Genomic DNA, 26,772 nt, shown 5'->3' on the forward strand with positions numbered 1-26,772 from the left:
CGGGTGACAATTGGAGGTTCATAGGGTGACATGAACACCTAGGATAGAACGAGGAGGAACCAATGCCTGCAGAATAGACCAAGAAGTCAAGAGATGGACAGGTGTCCACCAGATGGAATGATGAACATGCTGGTCAATTGAGTCACCCCAGGGGAGGTGAGGAAATGGAGACCACAAAGGGCAGTGAGTTTTCTAGCAGTTTGACCAAGAACAGGAGAAGGGTGTGGGGCCAAGGGAGAGCTCTTGGATGAGGCCTAGGTCTCCAGCGTCGGTGGCTCCAGGAATCCAGCCAAGGCCTGTGCAGGGATTCACTTTTTTTTTTTTTTTTTTTTATTTAACTTTTGAAGTTTATTTATTTTGAGAGAAAGTGTGAACAGGGGAGGGGCAGAAGACAGGGGGAGAGAATCCCAAGCAGGCTCCGTGCTGTCAGTGTGGAGCCCCACGCGGGGCTTGATCTCACCAACCATGAGATCATGACCTGAGCCAAAACCAAGAGTGGGATACTTAACCAACTGAGCCACCCAGGCACCCCAGGAAGGCTATCTTCCTTAACTTCAGAGGAATCGTCTAGGTTCAGCCTACTTCCTATCAGAGCCCTGGGTGGAGTTAGGAAAGTCATCTCTAACCCTGGGAGAGGCGGACGGCTCAAGGTGGGAGAGTTACCCCAACTCCCAACGATAAACCTTTGCATGGTTAGGGCGAATAGTCATAAAGTGACCCCTTATTAGGATCAGGGTTCACCCTAGTCATGCAAAGCTGATCATCACCCCCAATTTCCCAAGGCAACGCACTCTGGGGGAAAATATTGTTACCTGTTCCCTCAAATTCTCCGAGTCCTTAGTGGCCTGACAACCCAAGGTGTACAGACAGAATCGGAAGCTCAGTAACAACCCAGAACAATGTGAGGGTAGGTTGCCCGTGGAGCCTTCAGCAAGAGAAAGCTGGTTCTAGAGAGAAGCACAAACAAGCCAGACTTCAAGTCTTTCCCATTGAACCTGTTGGGTCACCCCTACACCCTGCCCTTGATTCCAGTGACCAGACAGCAGTCAAACCTTTGTTTTTTGCTTTATTGTACAAAAAGAGGGAAAACAAAACTTCTACAGTTGGCCTTAAGCTTAGGCAGACACCTCTAAGACATTCCCTCCCACCTCCCATGGTACAAATTCAAGTTGTGGTTGTTGTTGAAACCTACAAAAACACTCCTTAAATATTAGAAAAAAAGGGGAGAGAGTGGGGGGGTCCTCTGACTCCAACCATCCTATCCCAGTGCCAAAATGCACTCAGAGTGACCTCTTACAGCACCAACACCCCCACCCCCACAGCCCTGTTTGTACTGTAAGAATTTTTCAATTTTTAAAACAGGAAAAAAAAAGCGCCCCATTCAAAGTTGTTTTTAAATGAAAACACATTCCACTAAAACACAACAGCGCAGGGGCATTCAAACAGGGAAGTGGGGTTCTTTGCAGGGGCTCCTGGGAAGAAATAGAACCTATGAACCCCTGCGTCAGGGTCAGGACAAAGGAAGGGGAGTGAGAGCGGGGAGTGTTCCCCCCCCCCCCAATTCCCCCAACCCCAGCACCATGTCCAAGGCAAAGCAGATTGTCTGCCTTCCTTTGGGAGCGGGACCCACCTTTCCCATTCCACCTCCTGGGTAGAATTCCCACTCTTCCCCCATCACTTGACTTTCATTCAGGGGGAGAAGGCAGAAAAGCACAAAGCCCCAATTAAATAGGTCATTGACATGATTATAAGGAGAGAGAAAAAAAAAAAACGCCAAAATTTAATCAAAAATTAAAAAATTTAAATCCACAGAGACCAGGTGGCTTGGCTTACTAAGGTTCTAGGAATCAGGGTACCCCAAATTTTGAGATGGCCAGGAAGGGTTGAAGGGACAGCCGCAAAAGCAGCCTTTGCAGACCCCTTCCCCAGCTGGGGGTTTGGAGGGGTGGGGAAGGGAGCAGACCTGAGAAATCATAGGGAATCGGGGTGGGGAGCTGGAAGAGAGAGGGACAGGGAGGAGGGATGTGTGTTAAGAGCTTGAAGCCCAATTTCTGAGCTTCAGGTGGCCAGGCAACCTCTCAGATGAACTGGAAAGGCCTTTCCCACCAAGTAGAAGCTCTCGGGTCCACCCAATCTGTCCCTCTCCCCAGTGCCCTGCTGGAGACCAGCAGCAGCTCAGAGCCCTGTAGCCCTGGCAGAGGGAAGCAGGTACAGGAAGCATCAGAGTGGCTTCAGTAACCCCCCTCCCCAAATTGAATCAGAGATTAGGCAAAGCAGAGGATGTGGAGAAAGGGGCTGACCCAGCCTGTTCCCACCAGGATCAACGTCTCCCTGGGCCTCACCAACCCATTCAACCAGATTCACAGACTGAAGCGGGCTCCCCCTTCTCTCTTCCACACACACACTCACACACACGTGCCTTTGCACACATCCACAGGTGCACCCATGCTATGTACAGGCGACACACACACACACACACACACACACACACACACACACACACACACTTTTCCATTCGTGCCAAGACCGTTTTAAAAAAGTCCCAAACCTACCCCCCTAAACCCACCCTCTCCCAGAAATGACAACAGAGACGGCAGCCGAGATCGGTAGGAAACGTCTCGTTGACAGCTCAGAGCTTAAAAAAAAAAATATATACACATATATAAAAAACACTTCTGCCCCCTCCCCCCATGAGTGGGTCCAGGCAGCTCCTTCCTGCAGAGGGCAGGGGAGAGGGCTATGGGGCAGTGCCTGTTTGCTCTTAGGCACCCACCCTCCTCTCCCCACCTGTTCCCTGCCTCCAGTTCCAATGTAGGGGTCCAGTCGGCAAGCCCCTCTGGGAAGGGAGGGGTCTTCCCCAAGCTTCCACCCTCCCATGGGTTGGGCTGCAGGTGTAGAGGGCCTCACCGAACTCTTTGGGACCCCCCACCCCACTCCCAGGTCCATTGTCCATGACGGAGCCGCAAGTGCAGAATAGGGGTGGGCCGGCCCGGTCCAGTGGTGGCTCAGTCTGATGGTTGCATTCCCTGGAGGGCCCCCCAGGGCTGATGTCTCTGAGGCAGCAGAGTCCTGGCCTGGGCTCCTCCAGCCCCTCCCCCACCGTATTTTGTTTAAAAAAAAAAAAAAAAAGAAAAGAAAAAGAAAAAGAAAAAGAAAGTGGGGGAGGCCAGGGGGCAGGGGATAGAACATGGGGGAGAAACAAAGGTGGTTGGTTGGGGAGGGGAGCCCCGGGTGGGGCTGAGCCTCAGTTGGAGTCAGAGTCCGAGGAGTCTCCCGACGAGGAGGAACTGGAGCTGCTGCCCTCAGACTCGTTGTCCTCGTCCTCGTCGTCATCCTCGTCGTCGTCCTCGTCCTCATCATCCTCCTCGTTCTGGGGGGCAAGGGACGGGCAGTCAGCGGGTGGAGTTCGTGGCAAGGTCCGCCCGACCCTCCCACCATGCCCGGCCGCCTCGCCTCGTCTCCATCCTCGCTCTCATCCTCGCTGCTGGACTCGGAGGAGTCCCCGCCGTCCTCAGAGGAGTCCCCGTTCTCATCCTCCTCCTCCTCTTCATCCTCGTCCTCGTCGTCCTCATCCTCGTCCTCGTCCTCCTCAGACTCCTGGGAGGGAAGGAGGTGCGTCAGTGGTCTCCGCCCCGGCACTCGGGGCACCGCAGACCCCTTCCTGGCCTTCCCCCGGCCAGGCGGAGCTCCTTACCGACTTGGACTGCAAGGCGGTCCGGCTGGACTTGGGGTTTGGGCCTCGAAGCTTGGTCATGCTCTTACGTTTCTGTAGGAAAGGCCAGAGACAGACAAAGGGAGCCGCCGTGAGTTCCACACAACAACTCCCTTTCCCCGGCGCCGCCCTGCTCCCCGACTCACATTGGAGATGTACTCTTTATATGCTGCACGGTCCTGGGGAGACAGACTCTGTGGGAGACAGAGGAGGAGAGAAAGGTTGGAACACGCCCCCCCCCCCCCGCCCCCCTGAACTTCTGCTGACCAAGCGTGTTGACCAAGAGCCAGGCAGTGGGCTAAGCATTGACATGCCATCATCCCATCTTTACCCCTGCTTCCCTCCCCATACCTTGGGCCTCCGCAGAGAGCCCCCCCCCCAGGATCTGAGAACACAGCTCCCATACGACTGCTTAAGATGCCCCAAATCCTTTTCTAAGCTACCTTCTCCTAGGGCTGTTGGTTTTCCTGTCTCTCCTGTTGTTTTACCCGAGTGCAGGCTCGAGTTAGGGCCTTCCTCAGCTCAGAGAAGCCTCCCCCCCCCCCCCCCCCCCGGCAATGGCTAACATAGCCTGGCATCATCATTCCCACCCAACAAGCCTGGAGCCACAGATGAGGCAGTCTGGGGCTCCCCAAACTTCTGCCCACCTAAACCCTGCTAACCTAAACCTATTTCCCAGGGTCCCTGGCGAACCTGCCCGGATGGCTGGGTAGGGACACAGGGGACTCTCCCGTTACAAATCTGACCACTCAACCAAGGGACAGAAGGGGAGCTCAGAGGCTTGGGGCCAAACCAGAGTCTGGGAGAGGTCCTCTGGTCCTGGATGGAAGTAGGAAAAGACAATCTGATTTGGACTATTCTGCCTACTAGCTGTAGGACCTTGGGTAACCTACTTAACGTCTCTGAGCCCTGGTTTCTCTTCTTTAACAGCAACTGTTGGGACTTCAATAGCAACTACAGGGCTGCTAGGACGCTGACCGCAATCATGAATGCGGAACAACTAGATGAGGCCTCCTTCTTCCCAGGGTCCAAGCCCGCTCACCTTGACCCAGAGGTCCAGGTGTACTTTGTACTGCTTCTGCTGCTCCTCTGCCAACTTCTTGTAGTGCTCCTTCTGGCTCTGGGAGATGCGCTGCCAGCGGCTGCCAATCTCGACCATGCGCTCCTTCAGCGGCAGGTGGTTCAGCTCCCCATTGGACAGCAGCTCCTGGGAGAACTTCTGGTAACCGTTCCTAGGAGGTGGGGTGGTGCAGGCAGGGTTAGGACCCTGGCCCAGCAGCCCTTCAGCCGTGACCTTCCCCAGTGCCAGGGTGGGTTCCGGACACGGGACTCACATGGGAGGCTTCTTGGGTTCTCCTTGGAACTTCATCTTTTTGGAGGAGTTCGCGGCAGCTGGGGGTGCCCGCATCTCGCTCAGCTCTCTCTGCGGGGACGCCCAGAAAGGTCACACTCGCTCCACCCCCCCTCCCACCCAGAAACATTCCTACCTCCTGCCCCGTGCCATCAGTGCCTGAGCCGGCTCTCCTTTTACGTCCCGGGGGAGGAGGAGAAACCGAGGCAGAGCCAGGGAGCCACTTCCCAACAGCTCACACCTGGGTCACGCGCCGTTGCTCGAAAGTGCAGTCACAACTGCACCCACGTGACCGGCATCACTGTCCCCACTTTACTGATGTGTGACCGAGGCTCAGAAAAGGAAGTTGGGAGATTTGCTCGGGGTCACACAACCGAGGCTGGGCCTTTTGGGTCCACGGCCCACCCAGGGAGGAAAGCTGCCCACCCAAAAGGATGCTCCCACCAGTGCAGTGGAGGGAGGCGGCCCCAGCTCCACCCCGCCCACTGGGCCGAGCAGCAGAACCCTTCCCACCTCGTATCGCTTTTGGTCTTCGGCTGCCTTCTTAATCCACATCAGTTTCTCCTTCTTCTCCATGTTGTTCCAGGTCATCTCCATGGCTTTCAAGGCCTTTACCCGGTCATTCTGGAGACAAACAGGGGTGTCAGCTATGGCAAGGGTCCCCTGGGGCCAGAGGTGGCCTGTGTAGGCAGCCTGCTGAGCAACCCCTTTCCAGCTCCCTGCCACCTTGAAGCGGGCCAGGTAGTCCCCGATGACGCTCTGTTGCCAGATCTCCTCAGCTCTCTTGGGCGACTCAGGCAGCTTGCCCCGTTCCTCGCGGTCCCCGCCTGGCTTCCTCTCCGACTGGGCCTTCAGCGCAGCCTCCCGGGCCTTGTACTTGGCCTGCGGAGGGATGGCAGTGGCGTCAGCCTTCCGGCCGCCCCAAGGGGGCGCGCGTTCCTCAGCCAGCAGTTGAAGTCCCCCCCCCCCCCCAACCCCCTCCGCAAGGGCGGGGAGCGCAGAGCAGAGACAGAGGCGTGGGCTGGTGCAGATGTCTCCAGCCTGGGGCTCAGCCCGCCAACCGGCTCTGCTCCCCAGGGAGCCAGAGCCCTCAGCTGACAGCTTCCCGCCTTCCGGCTTGTGGAGCTCCCAGCCTGGCTCACTCAGCTCACTCACTCGCTCGCTCGCTCTGAGCTCAGGCACACGTGTGGCTCACACAGGTCAAGGGTGAGGAAGTGAAGCTAGCCCCTGGGGGAGAAGCGGCCTGGTCTCGGCCCGGCAGCCCCCTCTGGCCTAGGGAGCCTGACCTTCTTCTTTTCCGACAAGTCGTTCCACATGCGGGCCAGAAGCCGGGTCAGCTCGCTCTCCGAGAGCTCGGGCCGTTCCTCTTGCAGCTGCCGCCGCTTTTCTTCAGAGAAGATGAACATGGCCGAGACGGGCCGCTTGGGCTTCTCTGAGCCTCCCTACAGGTGAACGAAGATGGCCGGGTCCCATGGGGTGTTGGTGGGGAGCCCCATCTTCCCCCCTCCGCCCCAGTTCTGCCCCCTGCCCACCTTGCCCCCTTCCTGGGAGGGCTTCTTGGAGGCTGGGCTGGTGGCCTGCTTCTTGTTGATGCTTAACATCTTCTCCTCCCCCAGGACCCGCTGCTGTTCCTCCTCAGGAAGGCTCTGGTCCAGAGACAAGAGGTGGCATGGGGCTGTGCACCTGGCTCCCAGCCTGCTCCCAGGTTGTCCAAAGGGACTTGTTCCATCCCAATGCCTGTCTGCCCAATGCCCCGCCTATAACAACGCTCACCTCTAGAAAACGGAGCAGCTCCACTTCGTAATCTTTCTTTTTCTGGGGAAGGAAGGGGGAGTCAGGGTCAGGCCCTCCAGTTCTCAAGGGACAGTAGTCCTCTGCAAAATGTCCAGAACCCGGACAGGACCTCATTTTCCCCTATAGGTGGTAGACATCAGCCCAGACACTACCGAGTCTGTAGCAGGCGCCCAAGATCCGTTTGGTCAATCCCTGACTGACCCCTAGCTGGGGCCAGATGTCATGCTTCAGGTTTCTGAGGCCAGGCCCAAGGGTCTCCAGAAGTTCCTCAGCATAGCTCACCTGGTCACACTTCTTGTGATAGGCATCCTTCTCCTTCTGGGAGAGCAGCTTCCACTGCTGGCTGCATAACACCATTCGCTCAGTGCTGGGCACGTCCTTCATGTTGGCCATCAGCTCCGCGCAGTACAGCGAGTAGCTGTTCCTATCAGAACCAGCAGGAAAGGAGGAGCATCTCCCTGAGTGACCGGGGCGGCTCAAGGCGACAGGCTTCCTCAACTTCGGACGTTGGCCAATGTTGCTGGCCCAGCTCCCTAGATGCCCGCTTGCCCACTCGCCCACCCCACCCCAGGGCAGCGCTCACGGAGGTGGCTTGGTGGGTCGCCCATCAAACTTGTCCTTGAGCTGGCGTTCGGCCTTGGTGAGGGTGGACTTGGTGATGCCCTCCTCACTGATGTTCAGCTCGGGGTGCTTCTGGATATAGTCACGCATAATCTCCTGCAGAGTGAGGTGGGGGGATGGAGGGCAACGGGGTGTGGGGTTAGCCGGGGCCGGGGAGGGGGGAGAGCCGCTGGGGAGGGGAGGCAGGGAGCAAAGCTGGGGGGGTGGCCGTGTGTCTGCTATGTCACACGAGACGTGGTGCCCTGCCCTGCCCTAGCCTGAGATCTCATGGAGGGGAGGGGGGCGGGGAAGGTAGGGGCAGAGGTGAGGGGCCCAGAAGGCCCCTCCCTCAATGGAGGGACAGGGAGTGACCACCTCCCGCAGAGTGCGGAGGTCACAGAGACGGAGGGCAGAGGCTCTTGAAGAGCCGGATGGGGAGGAGCGCAGCGGAAGCCTAACCTCGTACTCCTTCCGCTGCTCCAGGGCCTTATGAATCCATTTCAGCCTCTTTTTGTCCGAGAGCTGAGACCACTGCTTCCCCAGGGAGTCCTTCACCTCCTTCGTAGTGGCCTGCAAACCAAAAGCCGTCAGACACACACAGGCAGCCAGGGGCAGGGGGAGGGGAGGGGGAGGGGGGCACAGAGGCCCCCGCCCCCTCAGGCCACAGGAGGTCACATGAGTGTCCCCCACAGGCCAGGAGGGGAAGGTGGAGAGGCGGGGGTCCCGCCTGGGTGCAAGGGGACAGGCTCACACACGCACGCACGCACACGCTCGCACGCCAGCTGGCCCAGGCCCTGTCCATGCAGCCCACCCCTGGGGAGGGGCCTCCTCTCCTGCTCCCCTGCACCGTGCCCGGCCGACCTGGCGCGGCTCCCCCCTTGCCACCACCGTGCGCCCTCCATCCCCACCCCCTGGCCGGACACTCACATCTGGCCGCACTTTGAGATACACCTTCTTCTCATGGGTGTACCACAGCTGCTGGGGGGTTTTGGGCTTCTCGGGGATGTCCGACTTCTTGGCATTCTGGATTAGGTCAGGGTGATCCTCCCTAGCCAGGGCACGGGGAGCAACAATCAGTGGGTGCGGGGGGAATCCTGCCCGGGAGACCCCGTCTAGCTGCCCCACCCACCAAGGCTCCTAGGCCTATCAATCGGGGCCTCTTGGGACAGCAGCCGCCTGCCTGTCCCTGCCCTTGAGCATGACCCACTAGGGTCTACACAGGACCCATCCATCTTCCATGCCTCACAAATGGCAAACTCGAGGCTCTGGTCAGTGTCACCCTATCCTGCCACACCCAATGCCCTGTGGCCCTCCTCTGGGCTCCACTGCCTTACCTGAACCGGGCCAGGTTTCGCTCGAACTCCTGTTTTTCTCTCTGGAAGTCCTGAATATATTTCATCTGGGGGAGGAGGGGACGGGGTCATCCAGGACCCAAAGCCTGAGCTATAAAAACCACCGAGTCCTCCTTGCTAGCTATTCTGCCTCCCAGTGGTGACGTGGACAGAGGGTGGCATGAGCTCGCAGGAGATGGTGGCCTGCCTTCCAGTGGGCTGGGGAGACTCAACCGTAGCCAGTCACAGTGAGCAGCGACCGGGCTGGGACTCCCCCTGACCCTACCTCCCCACCTTTCCCCAGCACCGCAAAACTCTCCATGATGAGGAGCTGGGGGGGGGGGGGGGTGTAGGCCTCCTCCGGATCATTCCCTCCTCCAATGATCCTCCAATGTCTGTGGCAGCTGATAATGGTTTGCTGCCTCAGGGGTGGCCCACAGGGCCAGGGCCAGGCTGGACCCCGTTTTCGAGGGCTGAGGGGAGATGGTGTTGAAGGAACCTAGAGTGAATTCTTGCAATGTAAATGACATTCTGATAGATCTGTCTCTTGAATTTGGGTTTTCTTCCCAAGCCACTACATCCAGTTCCCATTCCTAACCCCCTCCCATCACCTTCTTCCCTGACTCCAATCCCTTCTTCCAGGCTCCTTCCTCAAACTTCCTTTCCAATCCGTTCTTTCCTTTCATCTGCCTCCTGTCCTGGCTCCCACTCGGTGTCCAGCTCTCCTTTCTCCCCCATTCACAAGAGTCAGCCTTAGAAGGGACCAGGGGCTCATGACAACCAAGCCTAACCCCTGCCTCTCACGGAAGAGGCACGAGGCACGGGAAGGGACAGCTTCACTTTCCCCTGTGGTTCCTGCAGAAGACAGGGAGCAGCGCCCAGCCTACCCTGCCCCAATTCTGGCCCTCCTCACACAACTCAGCAGCCTTCAGAACAGGAAGGCACCGGATGGATCGGGCTTACTCTCTGCACCTCAGATAAAGACCATGTCCAGAGAAACGAAGTAACTTACCAAAGGTCACATACAGAGCAATTCAGTGGTAGTCAGGAGACCAGGCCCCAGTCTTGCGTCCCCCAGGCCAGCACCCTGTCCACCCTACCATGTAGCTTCTTGTCCTTCCCTGGTCCTTGGACCCTCTGCCTCTCCCTCCCATCCCGTGTGTGTCTGGGCGTCGTATGGGCAGCCAGCTCTGCAACATCCCCATCAGAGGGGTCAAGGAGAACTCCGCCAGTTCCTACTCCTGCTTGGCCTGGGCAGCCGGTTTCCCCCAGCCAAGCTGGCTCCTTTTTGGGCACAGAACCAAGGGCACGTGAGCCTGCAGCCAGAGTACACAGACCAGAAGAAGGCTGCGCGTGGTGTGCCGGCTGGGTTATGGCTTTGTTTCCTCTTCCGGCAAACGTGCCCTCTTGCCTCTCCCGCTGCCCCTCCCCGACTCCTCTCCCTGGCTCCACCCTGCAAGTCCAGCACCAGCGGTGTCTGTCTCTCTCCCCACCCCAACTCCCTCGGGCCCTGCTACAGGCTCCTCCACTGCTTTGCTGCCAGCTTCTGTGAGGGTCCACCTGACCTCACTGCGCTCGTGTCCACCCCTGCCCTGGGCGACTCGGGTAACCTCCGCCCAAGGTTAAGGATCTCCGATGGCCCGGGATAGCACAAGGCCCCAAAGGACAAGGTATGTCCTTGGGCGAACATGCGTACGGAGGAAGGAAGCCCACCTGATAACGTACGGACGGACACAGCAGTGAGAAGAGCACCGGACCCAAGTCCTGCTCTGCTGTCACTAGTTGTGGGACCCGGGACACGAGTCCCACCTGAGCCTCAGTTCCTTGCCCACAGGATCGGAATAACTCCTCCTCCGGGGGGTTACCTTTCCAAGGATACGGCACACATCAAATGAGACCACACTGGGAAATATCAGAGGGTAGACCTGCTGTGCCAGCCTCAGAGCGAGGACGCGTGCACAGGGGCAGAGCCGAGTGAGAGAACGCTGTGAATGATCCAGGGGGCAAAATGTTGGTCTGAGCGCCTGCTTCAGTTTGGATTACACCTTCGACAATGCCCATGCCTGACGGTGTGCGGGACGGGGAGATCAAGTGTGGCTGCCCAAGACCCTACACTCTGCTACGCTGACCCACCCGTATCCCTGACGCCCAGTCCCTCTGTCTGAGCCTCCCCCCGACGGCTGACCTACACCAAACCAGCTGCTACCTGCCTCTCCCTTCCTCCCGCCAAAGCCCCCCTCCCCCCACCTTCTTCTTCTCCGGCAGCTCCTTGTATTTCTTGGACAAAATCTTGGTCAGGTCCAGGTTGCTCATCTCAGGGTGGAGTTTCGCATACTTGGCCCGCTTCTCCATGAAGAAGCGGAAATAAGGGGTCAGGGGCTTCTTTGGGAAGTCCGGGTGTTTCTGGAAGGAGGGTCAAGGACACGGTGAAGGTCAGACAGCATCCGTTCTTTGGACCATTCCTCTCCTACATGCCATGCTCCTCCTCTTGGAAACTCACCTTGAGTTTTTTGCCTTTGTAAGGATTTTTAACGTGTTCCTGAGCATCAAGGATCAATTCTGTCAACGTACGGAACTTCCTCACCTGGAGGAAGAAGGGAAGTGAGTGCAAGAGGACGTTCAGGACGGGGAAACACCACCCCAGAGCCTAACCCCTTTTCCAGCAGGTCTCCTCTATTTTCCACTAGGCTGAATTTATCACGGGAGGAGCAGAGGCCAACAGCCACACAACTCAGACAGCCCCTGACACCCCAGGCAGGCACCCAGGCGCTGGCCCATGCCTACTGCAGAGGACCAGGCAGTCCGTATACACCAAAGGACAGCAACAAGGTGACCACCTGACCTCGATGCGGTTGTCCATGCCAGCACCTCATTCAATCCCCAGAACAGCTCAGGCGACAGAAGCTCCAAGACGGTAAGTATTCAAGGCCACACAGCTAGAAAGTGGCAGAACTGAGAACTCTAGGCCAGTGCTGTCAACCATGCCACCTCCCAAACGCACAAGGACGACCACATGAGCACCTCGCCTGGTCTCTTTCCTTCCTGTTTACAGACTTCTGTTTCCTCTCCCCCACCAGGAAGGTTGAGGCAGAGTTCGTGTAGCTGTGTCAGGAAGGGGGGGGGGGGGAGATCAGTTACCTCATTAGAAATCTCCACCCATTTGAGCTTGCACATATCTCCAGAAAAATCTTTAAATGCTACTTTTTCCCAGTCCATATGTGACTCGGTGGTTTTGAACTTGGAGCTGTCGTTGGATGGAAGGTTGTTCTTCATGCATTCCAGCAAAGTCAGCATGTCTTCCTGAGACCAGCGGTCTGGGGAGGGGAAAGAAAGGCAGTCATGCCCAGCTCCATCCTTTCCCCTCATCTCTTCCCTAGTCCTTCTTTCCCAGAGAACCCCACATCCCCGGTTGCCTCCTATATGGGAAGGCACGCACAAGACACGACCTTGTCATAAGGGAAAACTGTGACCATATGGATTAGAGCTGGGATTCCCGTCCAGAAGGCACCAAGACTACGACTGTTTCTAACACGCTAGGCCGCCACAGGCTACTGTTTATTACAGGGGAGAGGAAGAAATGAGCTACAGTGATTTGGGGCTCAGTGGGAAAACAGCTAACTTACTGGGAGAGGGGAGGGAGGCACAACACATTGATATGTGTTGCCAAGTTTAAGTTCTAGGCAGACACCGGAGATGTGCAAAGACAGGATGGAGTGTGGGCAGTAAGGAGAATCCATGCAGACGTTTTTCTCCAGCGCAACTGGAAACTAACCTTAAAGACATGGGTATCCCATCATCCCCCACTCCCTCTTGGCCTCTCAGGGAAGACCAAAGGAAAATTTGGGGCCAGTAAGAAAAATGGAGTGGAAACAGAAGAACCATACAGGGGAGTTGGGAGGCAAGACGGGCAGGTGGGCAAAGGGCCCTGGCTCCAGGGAGAACCGGATCCCCCGGATCCAGGGAGTTGAGCCCAACTCCCTAGGGAGGCAAAAAAAAAGGGGTGGGTCTGAACCAGCGATTTCCAGTCACTGAAATACAGCTCCAGAAGGCCTCCCTGGAGGTTGGTGACTCTGGAAAGTGAGATAGGAGAACAGATATCCAAGGCTAGTAGTCAAAAGGGCTCTTCATTTGCATTTGCATCTGGTCAGGGTTTCCGCAGGGTGGGTCACATGGACCCATAATCCTTTCTCCTCTCAGTGTCCCACAGTCATGGCCAGATGCTCATCTTCATCCTACCCCCTGCCCCCTCCCCCCCATGGGATCCCTACTGGATGGGATAGGGTCTAGTTATGGACGGCCTATGGCTTGGAGCCTCAAAGCCACCAAAACATCCTCTCTCTCCACCTGCCTCACCAAAAATCTTGTCCTCTTAATAACAATAAAAACCTGAAAAGCCTTCCCAATCCCTCTTTTCTCCCTCTTCCCCCCACATTCCTCGTCCTACCTCCCATTCCCCGACACCGGGTGTAGAGAGGGCACACTGGGGTCTGCCTGGGAGCCCCAGAAAGAAGGCTCGCACAGGCCTCCCTCTCCCTCTCTAAGAGAGGAAACGGAGTGTGAAAAATACAGCTTACTGTCTCAAGGCCAAATAATTTGGGTTTGGTCGAACTTAACTCATAAAACTGAAGACACCGACCTCATCTCAATTCAGAGAATGCAGACGGCAACCCTTTTGAAGGAGAGCGGACCCTGCAGACAGCCATGTGAAAAAGAGAGCTTAAGTTAAAGAGCTCCTACCTTGGCCTTTGGGGGCGGCCATTTCCAGGTCTGTGGGGCAGTCAGCTTCTCCGTTCATTCTTTAGCCGTCCAGCCACCTCCTCCAGCCACCTCCTCGGGTCGTGCTGGCCGGGCAACCCGCGGTCAAAACCACCTCACCCTTTAAGAGAGATACCAGTCCCCACTCAGGCGGGATTCGAGGTGAGGGACTTTCTATTCCTCCCTCCCCCAAAGGGGAGGGGGGCACAAGTCCACACTTTCACGGAGACTGCCAAGACCCTAGTAGACCCAATGGGTCGGTGGGTGTGGGAGCGCCCCCCCTCCCCCCCGCCCCAGCCCCTGCAGCCCGGCTCCACCGCGTGCGCCCTCCCCTGCCCACGCGAGAGACTGCTCCCAGCTCCCGCGTGCAGCTAGCGCCCGCCCCCCACCCCCCTTCCCCCCCCCGGGCCAAAAAAAAAAAAAAAAAAAAAAAAAAATCTCCTCCTCCTCCTCCGTGCGCCCGCCCCGGGGAGGCCCCAGGCTGGAGGGCGGGGGAGGAGGAAGGGCGGGTAAAGGGCGCGCGCGACCGCGAAAGCGGGCACGCGCCGCAGTCTCCTCCTCCCGCCTCCCCCCGGCCGGTTCCCCCCGCCTCCGCAACCCGGCGGGGACCCGGACGCAGCGCAGCCGCCGCCGGCCCCGGAGCGCAGCGGCCGCACCGCCCCCGGGGACCGGATCCGGATTCCCGCCGCCCCCCCTCTCGGGCTCCCGACGCCGTCCCCGCCCGCCTGGGCGGGCGAGCAGCCGGAGAGAAGCGGCCTAGCCTGCCCCCCGCCCCCGAGCCACCCACCCCGGCCAGAGGCGCCGCCACCGCCCAGCCACCCCGACGCGCACGGAGGAGCCCGGCGCAGAGGCGCGACCACGGCGGGAACCGCCGCCTCCTCCCCCGAGCTTGCGGCCCAGCCCCGCCGGCGCCCCCGCCCCGGCCTCCGGGGAGCCGAGCCAAGGAGAGGGCGGGAGGACGGCGGCCGGGAGGCGGGGGCGCAGCGCTCACCGGCCCCGCCGCCCCCTCCGGCGGCCGGCGAGAACTGCGCCTGCCGGCTCGGAGAAGCGCGGGCTCCTCTGCCCGTGGCTCGGGCCCGGGCCTCGCTTCCTGCCCTCCCCTCCCCCGGCTCTCGGCGTCCTCTCCAGTGCCCTGATCCTCTTTCGTCCAGTCCCCTGCCTGGAGGGCGCCCCGGGTCCCCCTCGGCGTCTCCGGCACCCGCGGCTCGCTCCCCGCCGCCCGGCCCCGACCCCGGCGCGCGTCCTCAGCCGCCTCGGTTACCCGGCGCAGCGCGGCCTCCGGGCTTCCCGCTCCGGCGTCTCCCTCCCCGGCTCTGAGCGGCGGCGCCCTCCCCCGCTCGGCCGGGCACAGCCGCAGCTCCCTCCCGCGGCGGCAGCGGCTCCTCCTCCGGGCGCGGCGGCGGCGGCGCTGGGGCGGCGGCTGCTGCTGTGGCGGCGGCGGCGGCGGCTGTGGCTGCTGCTGCCTGCTGCTCCTCGCGGCGAAAAGCACAAAGCACAGCGCCCTCCGCCTGCAGGCAGCCCGCCCGCCGCCCGCCCGCCGGCCCCGGCCTCAGCTCGCACACCCCCCGCCGCCGCCGCAGCCTCCGCCGCCGGAGCGGGGAGGAGGAGGGAGAAGGGAGGAGGAGGAGCGGGAGGGGGGGCGGGAGAAGCGGGGCAGCGAGCGCGTCCTTCCCCGTAGAGCGCACACCGACCCCCGGGGAGCGAGCGCCAGCCCGCCCGCCTCGCCGGCTCCGCTCCCTCCCACAGCCTGCCCGGGCGGGCTCCGCGGGGGGCAGCTGGGAGGAGGGGCGGGAGCTGGGGGGACCCGGGCGGCCGAGGCGGAGGGAAGGAAGGAGGGGAGGGGGGTGGTGGTGGTGCTGGTGCTGGTGGTGGTGGTGGTGGCGGCGGCGGCGGCGGCTGCTGCTGCTGCTGCCGCCGGGGAGGGGGGGGGCCGGGGCAGGGAGACACGCAGCCGCCCGGATGGCGGCGGGGCTCGGAGCCGAGGCGGGCGGGCGCCGAGAGCGACCTCGCCAGACCCGCGGGGGAACTAGCAGACTCGGCCGGCGCGGGAGGGAGGGCGCGAGGCGCGGCCGCGAGAGGGTGCCCGGAGGGGCCCCCCGGCGGCTGGGAAGGCTGAAGGGGTGCCTGCAGCCCTGCTTCGGAGCTCTCCCCCAAGTCCTCCCAGCTCAGATTCGGGCTTCCACGGCCGTCCTCACCAGCTCCCCTCTCCCGCCTCCTGGAGCGGGCGCTCCGCGCCCACCCTCATCCCCGGAGCGTGGCCACCGGCTTGGGGCGCACGCACGCCCATCGCGGCGCCAGTCTTCGGTGCCTGCCTCGCGGTCCCCTTGCTGCCGAACAGCACACACACACACGAAACTTACATAAAAAAAATTTGTTTTACCCCGACAAAATGCCCTCCCTGCGAATTAAAAAAAATAATAAAAAATTCCCTTTGCTCCTTACACCCCGGAAAAGGTGAGGAGGCGATGGGCTCCGGCGGAGGAGCCGCTCTGGGAGCCGGTTCAATCCAGCCCGGCATGGCTCCCCAGGCCTGCCCGGGCGCATGGAGATCGGCGCCGCCGCCACTCGCAGCAACCCCTCTCCCCCGAAATCCGCGGAGCCCGGGCTCACTTACCGAGCGTGTGAATGGGAGCGCGGGCCAGGGGCACCTAGGGGTGCGGCGGGCCGAAGAGCTCCGCCGCAGCTCCGCCGCAGCCGACGCCGGGGCAGCGAGTCGCCAGACAAAGCCCGAGATGGCGAAGCCGAGCGACGGCTAATGGCGAGCCCCACGCGCCGCGCTCCGCCCGCCCCGCTCCGCCCGCCCGCCCGCCCGCCTCGGCGCAGCGCAGCGCCGCTCCGAGCGCTCGCCCGTCAGAGCCGCCTCGGCGCCGCCGCCTCCCGGGCCACACCGGCCTCGCCTGGCCCCTCCGCCTCCTCCGGGCCACTCCGCCTTACCCCTTCCCTCCCACCGCGATGGGGGCTGCAGGAAAATAAAAAAAGAAAAATAAAAATGCTTTTCTTTCTTTTTTTTTTTGGAGGGGGGGAAGGGTTGGCGTGTTGAGACTTTTGGGGTTTTTTGCCCCCAGCTCGCACTCACCTGCGGAGCCGCCGGGAGGGCTGGGGGTGGGGGCGCGCGGGGCTGGAGCCGGCGAGCGCGGGTTGAAAGCTAGCCAAGCTCTGCAGCGCCCGACCCGGGCGTATACGCCGCCGCCAGTCCCCGCAGAGAAATCGTCCTCCTACCCCCGCCTCCATCGCTCTGCGTTTCTCTTCCAATCAGCCGGTCGCTTGGCGGCTCCTCCATTCTCCGGCCAAGCCCGCTGCCTAGAGCGAGCTCCACTCCTCCATCTGCTAGCCCGGCTCTTCGCTCCCCTGCCGGGGCCGGCGAAGCGACGTGGGGCCGGAGGGGGATTTGCGAGGGAACCTGCCTGCTTCCCGCTCCCATTGCTCCCTCCCCACTGCCTCCTGCCTCCTGCTTCTCTCCTGCGTCTTTCCAACTCTCCCCTGTCGCCACTGGTGTGTGTCTGAGTGTGTGCGCGGGTTTTTTTTTTTTTTTTTTTTTTTATTGCTCTTGGCTTTTGCAACCCTGAAGCCAAAGCGAGGGGGTGGGGGATAAAGGAGGGGGGGCGTTACAAAAAAAAGAAAAAGAAAAGGCAGGAAAGAAGCTCTTAGATTTGCAACACATTGAAAAACGGGGGGAGCACCCTGCCTCGCTGGATCTCGGCTTCCCGCGAGGGCCTTCCGGGTTTTAGAGCGAGCCTCTCGTTGTTCTCAAAGCCCCTCACCTCCGCCGGGTTTAGGATCCGAGGAGTCCGAGCAAAAAGTTCTCCCCCTGGGCCGTAGCAAAGGGTGTCAGGGTGGGAGTTGGGATTTCTCTAGAAGCAGCAGCCATCCCCCCAACCCTGGTGTCGGTAGTTGGGCCGAGGTTAGGGTGGAGAGCATAATCCCGTTGGGTCTGAGCGAAGGGGCTTCCGGGGCGAAGTGGGAGCCGGGAGACCGCGCTTCGCGCATCTCCCCCTCGGTCTCTGCCTCCGGTCCCCTGCCAGCTCCCCCTTTAATTTTTTTTTTTTTTTTTTCCCTCTCCTTTAATCTAATTTCTTCCAACTCCACCTTTGTTGTTACCGGCGTCACGCCCGGACCAGCCAATCCCCGCCATGCAATCAGCTTGTCAAAAAGACTCGGCCAGCCCTGGGAAAGCAGGCCGCGGGCGCTGCTCCCCCCTTCTCCCTCCAGCGGCGGCGGGGAGCCGCGAGGGGAGCCTGGCACCCGGGCCTCGTCGCCTGAGCCGCCCCGGGGCAGCCTTCGCGTAGGCCTCCGGCACTCCACCATCCTGCGGAGCGGGTGTCGAAGGGCCTGGGCGGGGACCACCAGCCACCCTCCCGCTGCTGTCGGTTGCGGTCGCCCGTCCGGGCCTCCCCTCCTCAGAGGAAGGGTTGTCGGGACGCTGGGAGCCAGAAGACTGAAGAACGCCTGCTTCCAACAGACGAGCCTGCGGTCTGGGCCGTCGCTCCCCGGGCAGCGCCATGCCTCCAGGCTCCCGGGGCCCGCGGGCTGCCAGTCTTCCACCCCGACACTGCTAACTGCCCACATCTCGTCCGACTGGGTCACCGGCCCCTTGGACTCTCCCCTGGCACACAGCCTTTTCTATCCTCACTCAGCGGCCTCACTGCTGCTGTAATTCCTCATGTCTCCTGGGAGCAATGAGATTCCTTTCCCAGGACTTCCACAGCCCACATCTGCCACGTTTTACAGACAGGGAGGAAAACCCTATCAAAGATCTGGTGTGACCGGATTTTTTAGTTGGCAGGGCACGTAGGAGAGGCCGATTTACCTTGATGCTAATGAAGCTTAAGCTAATGGGCCCTGTTTCGCAGGGCCTGTGAGGTGCCCTGTACTTAATTTTGTTTCATCATTTGATACTATTTTTGTTAAAGACCCCCCCACCCCCCAATTATACAAGTTAGGTCTCCACAAATCCGGCTCTGCCCTTGCAGCATATTTAGAGCATTTTGCTGTAGGATCAAGCCATCTCACACTGTACTTGGAGAAGGCAGGGACTGACTTTCTTATTTCGACTGGGAAAGAGCAAAGCCTTTGGAGTTAGAAGTCACAGCTCCCAATTTCTCGGCTTTCCCACCTTCTTAACTGTGTGCATGTGATCAAGTCTCCTACCCTCATCTGATTCCAGTTTCCTCATCAATAAAATGAGAACAGCAATCCTATGTTTTCTGCTTTCCCCCTCGGGGGTTGGAGCGTCAACTGAGATGATATATGTAAACTGTAGACTATTCCACCGTGTCACTTGCCACAATTGAGAAACTTAGATCCCAAGAAAGTTCCCCAAGTCTTCCACATACAGATCTGGAGTCCAGGTGTCCTGGCTCTCATCCCTGAACTTCTTGGCTGGGCCAAGGGGCCTTTCGGTAAAGTGCTCTGGAATAAAACAGGATGAACATGAATCATAAAAATGATTATTATTGATTTTTCATTCCTTGGGCAGCAAGAATCACGGCTGGCACTCTTCCCACTTGGAAACCAATTGGCTTGTTTTACATCTATTGCGTCTCTGGTGAGGTCAGGAGTCTAGGACTTGGGCTATGGGCCAGAGCATGAGGGAATCTGCCCTTGGTCCTTTTTCTTTGCCCCCTCTCTCACTTTACCCTCCCCCCTTTCCAGTTTTCTGCCCTGTACCTTGAAGCAGAGCCTCAGCATTCCACAACTCCAGCCCAAGCTGGTGACAAGGCATAATACTAGCTACACACTCTCCACTTGGCCCCAGCCCTTCCTTCGGTTGCCAGTATCCCAGCACCCGGCTCATATCAAACCCCTGGAATGCGTTAGCCAAAGTGTGGTACTTGAATTCCTAGTGTACGTGGAGTCATTTTTATTTATTTGATGCTCCACAATGAATATTATTTTCCAAGTTATGTGTATTTTATTTTATTTAATCAATTAATTTTTTTTAGAGAGAGAGCATGAGCAGGAGAGAGGGGCAGAGAGAGAGAGAGAGACAGAGAGAGACACAGAGAGAGAGAGAGAGAGAGAGGGAGAGAGAATCTTAAGCAGGCTCCACACTGAGCTTGGGAGCCCAACACAGGGGTTGATCCCATGACCCTGAAATCATGACCTGAGACACTCAGGCGCTCCAGAACGTTTCTAATACACATTAAAATACACATAACATTGGAGCACCTGGATGGCTCAGCCAGTTAAGCATCGATCGGACTCTTGATTCGGGCTCAGGTCATGATCTCACGGTAAATGACTTTGAGCCCTGAGTCAGGCTCTGTGCTGACAGTGCAGAGCCTGCTTGGGATTCTCTCTCTCCCTCTCCCTCTGCTCCACCCTTGCTGGTGCTCTCTCTGTCTGTCTCTATAAATAAATAAATAAATGTTTTCAAAAAATAAATGTTCCATTTTTAAATTTTTATTCAAGATAATGACATAAAGCCTCCATTTTTTTCCCCCTGAGCTACTGTTCCTTATTTATTTTTTCTTTTTTATTGAGGTATAACTTACAGATAATGAAGTACTCACATCTGAAGTTCACAGTTTGATTTTTACATATATATTTTTAATATTTATTTATTTATTTGAGAGAGAGAGAGAAAGAGAGAGAGCACGAGCCAAGGAGGGGCAGAGAGAGAGGGAGACACAGAATCCAAAGCAGGCTCCAGGCTCCAAGCCGTCAGCACAGAGCCCGATGCAGGGCTGGAACTCATGAGCTGTGAGATCATGACCTGAGCGGAAGTCGAAGTCGGATGCCTAACCAACTGAGCCACTCAGGTGCCCCTGATTTTTACATATGTATACATAGTATATATATATACCATGTAACTAACACCCAGATCAAGGTATGGAATGTTTCTAGCATCTGGCAAACTTACTCAAAGTCAATATTCCCCTCCAAATATCACCAGTATTCTGAGCTCCGTTGCCATAGATAAATTTAGCCTGTTTCTGGAGTTCACGTATATGGAATTACACAATATGTATTCCTTTACAGCTGGCCTCATTCACTCAATGTTACGACTGAGATCAATTTGTGATGTTGCATATAGCAGAAGTTCATCGATTTTCATTGCTATGTAGTGTTCCATTGTATAAATACACCACAGTTTGTCCTTTCTACTTTTTTTCTTTAATGTTTATTTATTTTTGAGAGAGAGAGAGCTCGAGCAGGGGAGGGGCAGGGAGAGAGGGAGACCCAGAATCCGAAGCAGGCTCCAGGCTCTGCGCTGTCAGCACAGAGCCCGACTTGGGGCTCGAACTCACCAGCTGACCTGTGCGGAAGTTGGATGCTTAACCGACAGGCCCCTGTCCTTTCTACTTTTAATGGTCATTCAGGTTGTTTCTAGTTTTTGACTATTAAGAATAAAACGGCTTCAAACATTTTTGCGCGTATCTTTTGGTGGATATGTGCATACATTCCTCCTGGGTATATTTCCAAGAGTGGAATTCCTGCATCATAGAATATAAATATATTGGACATTAATGATATCGCCAAATGGTGTTGTCAAGGTTTTTGGATTTGGGCCGTTCTAATAGGTGTGTAATGATATCTCTTTGTTTTAATTTGCAATTCCCTAATGCATATGATGTTGAATATCTTTTCATAGGCTTAGTTGCCCTCTCTATATCTTTTTTGGTGAGATGTCTGTTCAGATTTTTTGCCCATTTTTCAATCAGGTTGTTCATTTTCTTATTGTTGACTTTTATGACTTCTTTATATATTTTCAATAATAGTCCGTTATCAGATGTATCTTTTGCAACGATTTTCTCCCAGTCTGTGGCTTGTCTTCTTGTTTTCTTGACATTGTCTTTCATAAAGCAGAACTTTTTAATTTTAATAAAATCCAGCTTACCAATTATGTCTTTCATGCCCTTGGTGTTTTTATCTAAAAAGTGATCACCGGGGCACCTGGGTGGCTCAGTCGGTTGAGCGTCTGACTCCGGCTCAGGTCATGATCTCGCAGTTTGTGAGTTCAAGCCTGGCGTTGGGCTCTGTGCTGACAGCTCAGAGCCTGGAGCCTGCTTTGGATTCTGTGTCTCCCTCTCTCTGTGCTCCTCCCTCATTTGTGCTCTGTCTCTCTCTCTCTCTCTCAAAAATAAATAAACATTAAAAAAGAGAGGGAGACAGAATCTGAAGCAGGCTGCAGGCTCTGAGCAGTCAGCAACAGAGCCCGACATGGCTCTCACAAACTGCGAGATCATGACCTGAGCTAAAGTCAGATGCTTAACCAACTGAGCCACCCAGGCACCCCTTGAGTGTCCTTCTTGATACCCAACACCCATCTAGCTCATCTCCTACTCTCCTACCTCCATCAACCCTCAGTTTGTTCTCTGTCTCTGGTGGTTTGTTTCCCTCTCTTCTTTCCCTGCCCCTTCCCATATATTAATCTGTTTTGTTTCTTAAAGTCCACATATGAGTGGAATCATATGATATTTGTATTTCTCTGATTGACTTATTTCACTTACCATAATACATTCTAGCTCCATCCGAGTTATTGCAAATGGCAAGATTTCATTCTTTTTTTTTTAATGTTTATTTATTTATTTATTTTCAGGGGGAGGGGCAAAGAGAGAAGAAAGAATCCCAAACAGGGTCCTTGTGCACTGTCAGCACAGAGCCTGACTCGGGGCTGGACCCCACGATCATGAGACAAAACCAAGAGTCAGATGCCCAACTGACTGAACCACCCAGGTGCCTCCAATATTTCATTCCTTTTGATGGCTAAGTGATATTCCATTGGATATATATACACCACATCTTCCTACCTTTGTGATTTACATTTAGATCTATGATCTATTTTGAGTTGATTTTTTGATGACAGATATAAGGTCTAATTAGATTAAATTTTTTTTATATATTAAAAAAATTTTTTTTCAATGTTTATTTTTGAGAGACAGAAGACAGAGCACGAGATGGGGAGGGGCAGAGAGAGAGAGGGAGACACAGAATCGGAAGCAGGCTCCAGGCTCTGAGCCGTCAGCCCAGAGCCTGACGCGGGGCTCGAGCTCACATACCGCGAGATCGTGACCTGAGCCAAACTCGGACACATAACCGACTGAGCCACCCAGGTGCCCCTAGATTAAATTTTTTTTTTTTAAGACTGTCTTTCGTCCATTGTCTTTCTTTTGCTCCTTTGTCCAACAGTTGACTACATTGATGTGGGTCTATTTCTGGGCTTTCTGTTATGTTCCATTGATCTACTTGTCTGTTCTTTTGCCAATACCACACTGTTTTGATTAGTGTAGCTTTCTAGTATATCTTGAAGCTGAGTAGTATCAGTTCTCCAGTTTTATTTTTCTCCTTCAATATTGTATTGGTTATTCCCGGTCTTTTGCCCCTCCATATAAACTTTAGAATCAGTTTGCCAATAGCCACAAAACTACTTGATGGGATTTTGAGTGGAATTGCTTTGAGTCTATATATCAAAAAGGCAAGAATGACAACAATATTGGGCTTTCCTACCCATGAACTTGGAAATCTCTCCCTTTGTTTAGTTCTTTGGTATCTTTCATCAGAGTTTCGTAGATTTCGTCATACAGTTCTTGTACATATTTTGTTAGATTTATATTTAAGTATTTCAGTTTGAGTGCCAATATAAATGATAATACATTTTTTATGTCAAATTCCTCTTGTTCATTGCTGTTATATAGGGAAGTGACTGACTTTTGCATGTTAACCTTGTGTCCTATGATCTTTTTATAATCATTTATTAGTTCCAGGAAGTTTTTTTATTGTTGTTATTGTTAGTTCTTTCTGATTTTTTTTTTTTTTTTAATTTGAGAGAGAGAGAGAATCTTAAGCAGGCTCCAGGCTCAGCTCAGAGCCTGACTCAGGACTCTATCCCATGACCCTAGGATCATGACCTGAGCTGAAATCAAGAGTCACTCAACCAACTGAGCCACCCAGGTGCCCCTCTTTCTGATTTTCTACATAGACAATCATGTCATCTGCAAACAAAGACAGTTTTATTTCTACCTTCCCAATTTGTGTACCTTTTCCTTTTTTTTTTTTTCCTTCTCTTATTGTATTAGCTAGGATTTCCAGTATGATGTTGAAAATCGGTGGCAAGAGGATAGGTACATCCTGCCTTGTTCCCAATCTAAGTGGGAAAGTGAGTTTCTCACCATTAAGTATGATGTTAGCTGTACGTTTTTTGTAGATGTCCTTTATCACATGGAGGGGATTCCTTCCTAGTACACTGAGAGTTTATATCATGAATGGGTATTCAATTTTGTCAAATGATTTTTCTCATCCATTTATACGATCATGTAGTTTTTCTTCTTTGGCCTATTGATATGATGGATTATATTAATTGATTTTTGAATGTTGAACCAGCCCAACATATGTGAAAGATAGCCTACTTGGTTGTGTTGTATAATTCTTTTTATGCATTGTGGAATTAAATTAGCTAATATTTTGTTGAGAATTTTTATATCTATATTTATGAGAGATATTGATCTATATTGATCTTATAATGTCTTTGATTTGGGTATTAGGGTACTGCTGGCCTCACAGAACGCATTAGGAAGTATTTCCTCTGCTTCTATATTCTGTAAGAAATTGTACAGAATTGATTTAATTTCTTCCTTAAATGTTTGGTAGAGATCACCAATGAACACATCTGGGCCTGATACTTTTTGTTTTGAAAGATTATTAATTTTTGATTCAATTTCTTTAATGGATATAGGCCTATTCAGGTTGTCTATTTCTTCTCGTGTGAATTTGGGCAGATTGTATCCTTTCAAGGAATTGTTTCATTTCATCCATTTATCAAATTTGTGGAATTATTTAGAATATACTTCTATACCCTTTTAACATCCATGGGATCTGTAGTGATGACATCTTATTTCTGATATTAGCAATTTGTGTCTTCTCTCTTTTTTTCTTTGTTAGCCTAGCTAGAGGTTTATTGATTTAAAAAAAAAAAAACAACAGCTTTTTTCCTGGGGTGCCTGGGTGGCAGGCTTAACCTGCCAGTCAGATGCTTAACTGACTGAGCCACCCAGGTGCCCCTATTTTTCCCATTTTTAAAAATGGTAGCAAAACACATTTAACATAAAATTTACCATCTTTGCTATTTTTATTTTTATTTAAAATATTTTTTTAACATTTATATATTTTTGAGAGACAGAGAGAGGCAGAGCATGAGCAGGGGGAGGAGAGAGAGAGAGAGAGAGGGAGAGAGAGAGAGAGAGAAACAGAATCTGAAGCAGGCTCCAGGTTCTGAGCTGTTTGTTAGCACAGAGCCCAATGCAGGACTCGAACCCACAAACTGTGAGACCATGACCTGAGCTGAAGTCAGACGCTTAACCGACTGAGGCATCCAGGTGCCCCTTTTATTTCTATTTTTAAAAAATGTTTATTTTTGAGACAGAGAGAGAGCATGCTTGTACATGAGTGGAGGAGGAACAGAGAGAGAGGGAGATAGGGGATACGAAGCAGGTTCTGTGCGGACAGCAGAGAGCCTGATGCGGGGCTTGAACTCATGAACAGTGAGATCATGACCTGAGCCGAAATGAGTTGCTTAACTGAGCCACCCAGGCACCCCATCTTTACTGCTTTATGTTATGCAACCATCACTACCATCTATCTCTAGAACTCTTTTATCTTGTAAAACTGAAATTCTGTCCCTATTAAACAGTAACTTTCCGCTCCTTCTCCCCCCAGCCCTTAGCAACCACCATTCCACTTTCTGTCTTCATCATTTTTGACTACTTTAAGTATCTCCATAAATGGAATCATACATTGCCTTTTTGTGAATGGTTTATTTCACTTAACGTGTTATTTTGAGCGGGGAGGGGCAAAGTCAGTTAGGGGTCTGACTCTTGGTTTCAGCTCGGGTCATGATCTCACAGCGAGTTCAGAGCTTGGAATTTCTCTAGCCTGTCTCTCTGCCCCTCCCCAGGTTGCTCTCTTTCTCTCAGAAAATAAATATATAAACATTAAAACTAAAAAAATTAAAACTAAAAAAATTCTTTCCTTTTGTGTATAATTTCCATTGTAAATAATATTCCATCCACATTTTGCTTATCCATTCATCCATCAATGGACACTTGGCTTGCTTCCAAGTTTTAGCTATTATGAATGCTGCTGCTATGAACATAGGTATACAAATATCTCTTTGAGACCCTGCTTTCAATTATTTTGGGTATATGGCCAGAAGCAGAATTGCTGGATCATATGGTAATCCTATTTTTAATTATCTGAGGAAGCACCATATTGTCTTCCATAGCAACAGCACCATTTTACATTCCTACCAACATTGCACAAGGGTTCCAATATCTCCACATCGTCACCAACATTTGTCATTTTCTGTTCCCCTTTCTTCCTTCCTTCGTTCCTTCCTTCATTCCTTGCTTCCTTTGTTCCTTCGTTCGTTCGTTTGTTCCTTCCTTCCTTTCAGTAATCATCCTAATGGGTGTAAGCTGGTATCTCATTGTAGTTTTGATTTGTATTTCCCTAGTGATGAGTAATGTTGATCATGTTTTCACGTGTTTATTGGTCATTTGTAGATCTTCTTTGAAGAAATGTTTATTCAAGTCCTTTATTCATTTTTAAATTGGGTTGTTTTATTATTGTTGTTGTCTCTATTTCTTTTTCTTTTCTTTCTTTATTTCTTCCTTTCTTTCTTTCTTTGTTCCTTTTTTTCTTTCTTTCTTTTTTGAGACAAAGATAGAGAAAGAGCATGAAAGCTGGGGACAGGGATGGAGGCAGAGGGAGAGAATCTTAAGCAGGCTCAATGCTCACCATGGAGCTGGACGCCGGGCTCGATCCCATGACCCTGGGATCATGACCTGAGCCAAAATCAAGAGTTGGATGCTCAACTGACTGAGCCACCCAGGTTCTCCTCTATTTCTTTTTTAATGAGCTTCAAAAGTTTATGTTTTTCAAGGAATTTAGTTTCATCTAAGTTGTGAAATGTATGGCTATGTTTGTAGTATTCATTCACTATCCTTTTATGTCTTAGGGTCTGTAGTGATGCCCTCTAATTTCTGTTATTTATCATTTATATTTCTCCTTTTTTTCTTGGTCAGCATGGCTGGAAGTTTATCAATTTTATTGATTTTTTTCCCAGGGAACTAATTTTTGGTTTCATTATATTTCTCTCTTATTTATACTCAATTTCATTGATTTCTGTTCTATCTTTATTATTTCTTTTTTCTGCCTGATTTGGTTCTAATTTGCTCTTCTTTTTCTAGTTTTTTTTTTTTTTTCTTTAGTAAACTCTATGCCCAACATGG

At 53.9% G+C, this 26,772-nt stretch overlaps 1 protein-coding gene across 7 annotated transcripts; it reads right to left on the bottom strand.

Annotated features, from left to right (window-relative positions):
- Positions 1-1,048: 1,048 nt before the first annotated feature.
- Positions 1,049-17,049, bottom strand: UBTF (upstream binding transcription factor). 7 transcript variants are annotated; one of them, XM_027049060.2, is made up of 21 exons: positions 16,158-16,334; positions 13,526-13,664; positions 11,927-12,102; positions 11,289-11,372; positions 11,036-11,191; positions 8,792-8,856; positions 8,385-8,505; positions 7,917-8,027; positions 7,441-7,574; positions 7,140-7,281; positions 6,837-6,878; positions 6,596-6,709; positions 6,350-6,505; positions 5,790-5,945; positions 5,577-5,687; positions 5,047-5,135; positions 4,755-4,944; positions 3,859-3,906; positions 3,695-3,766; positions 3,454-3,597; positions 3,245-3,370 (listed from the first exon to the last, which is right to left on the bottom strand). In XM_027049060.2, the coding sequence occupies exons 2-21, from the start codon at positions 13,581-13,583 to the stop codon at positions 3,245-3,247; spliced, it is 2,295 nt and encodes a 764-aa protein (XP_026904861.1). In that variant the 5' UTR covers positions 13,584-13,664; positions 16,158-16,334. The 7 variants fall into 7 exon arrangements, with proteins under 7 accessions (XP_053067570.1, XP_053067568.1, XP_053067569.1 ...); XM_053211595.1 differs by lacking the exon at positions 16,158-16,334 and adding an exon at positions 16,620-17,049 and having other exon boundaries at positions 1,049-3,597; XM_053211593.1 differs by having other exon boundaries at positions 1,049-3,597; positions 16,158-16,337.
- Between the last annotated feature and the right edge of the window lie 9,723 nt (positions 17,050-26,772).

This window comes from Acinonyx jubatus, chromosome E1 (assembly GCF_027475565.1).
Source record: "Acinonyx jubatus isolate Ajub_Pintada_27869175 chromosome E1, VMU_Ajub_asm_v1.0, whole genome shotgun sequence".
NCBI lineage: Eukaryota > Metazoa > Chordata > Mammalia > Carnivora > Felidae > Acinonyx > Acinonyx jubatus.

Bases quoted from the DNA above. Each gene is read 5' to 3' on its own strand.
- UBTF (XM_053211595.1), bottom strand. From the start codon at position 13,583: ATGAACGGAGAAGCTGACTGCCCCACAGACCTGGAAATGGCCGCCCCC. The intron at 12,103-13,525 runs GTAGGAGCTCTT...TCCCCTCCCCAG, and splicing joins GGCCGCCCCCAAAGGCCAAG to ACCGCTGGTCTCAGGAAGAC. The intron at 11,192-11,288 runs GTGAGTTTCCAA...CCCTCCTTCCAG, and splicing joins ACAAAGGCAAAAAACTCAAG to AAACACCCGGACTTCCCAAA.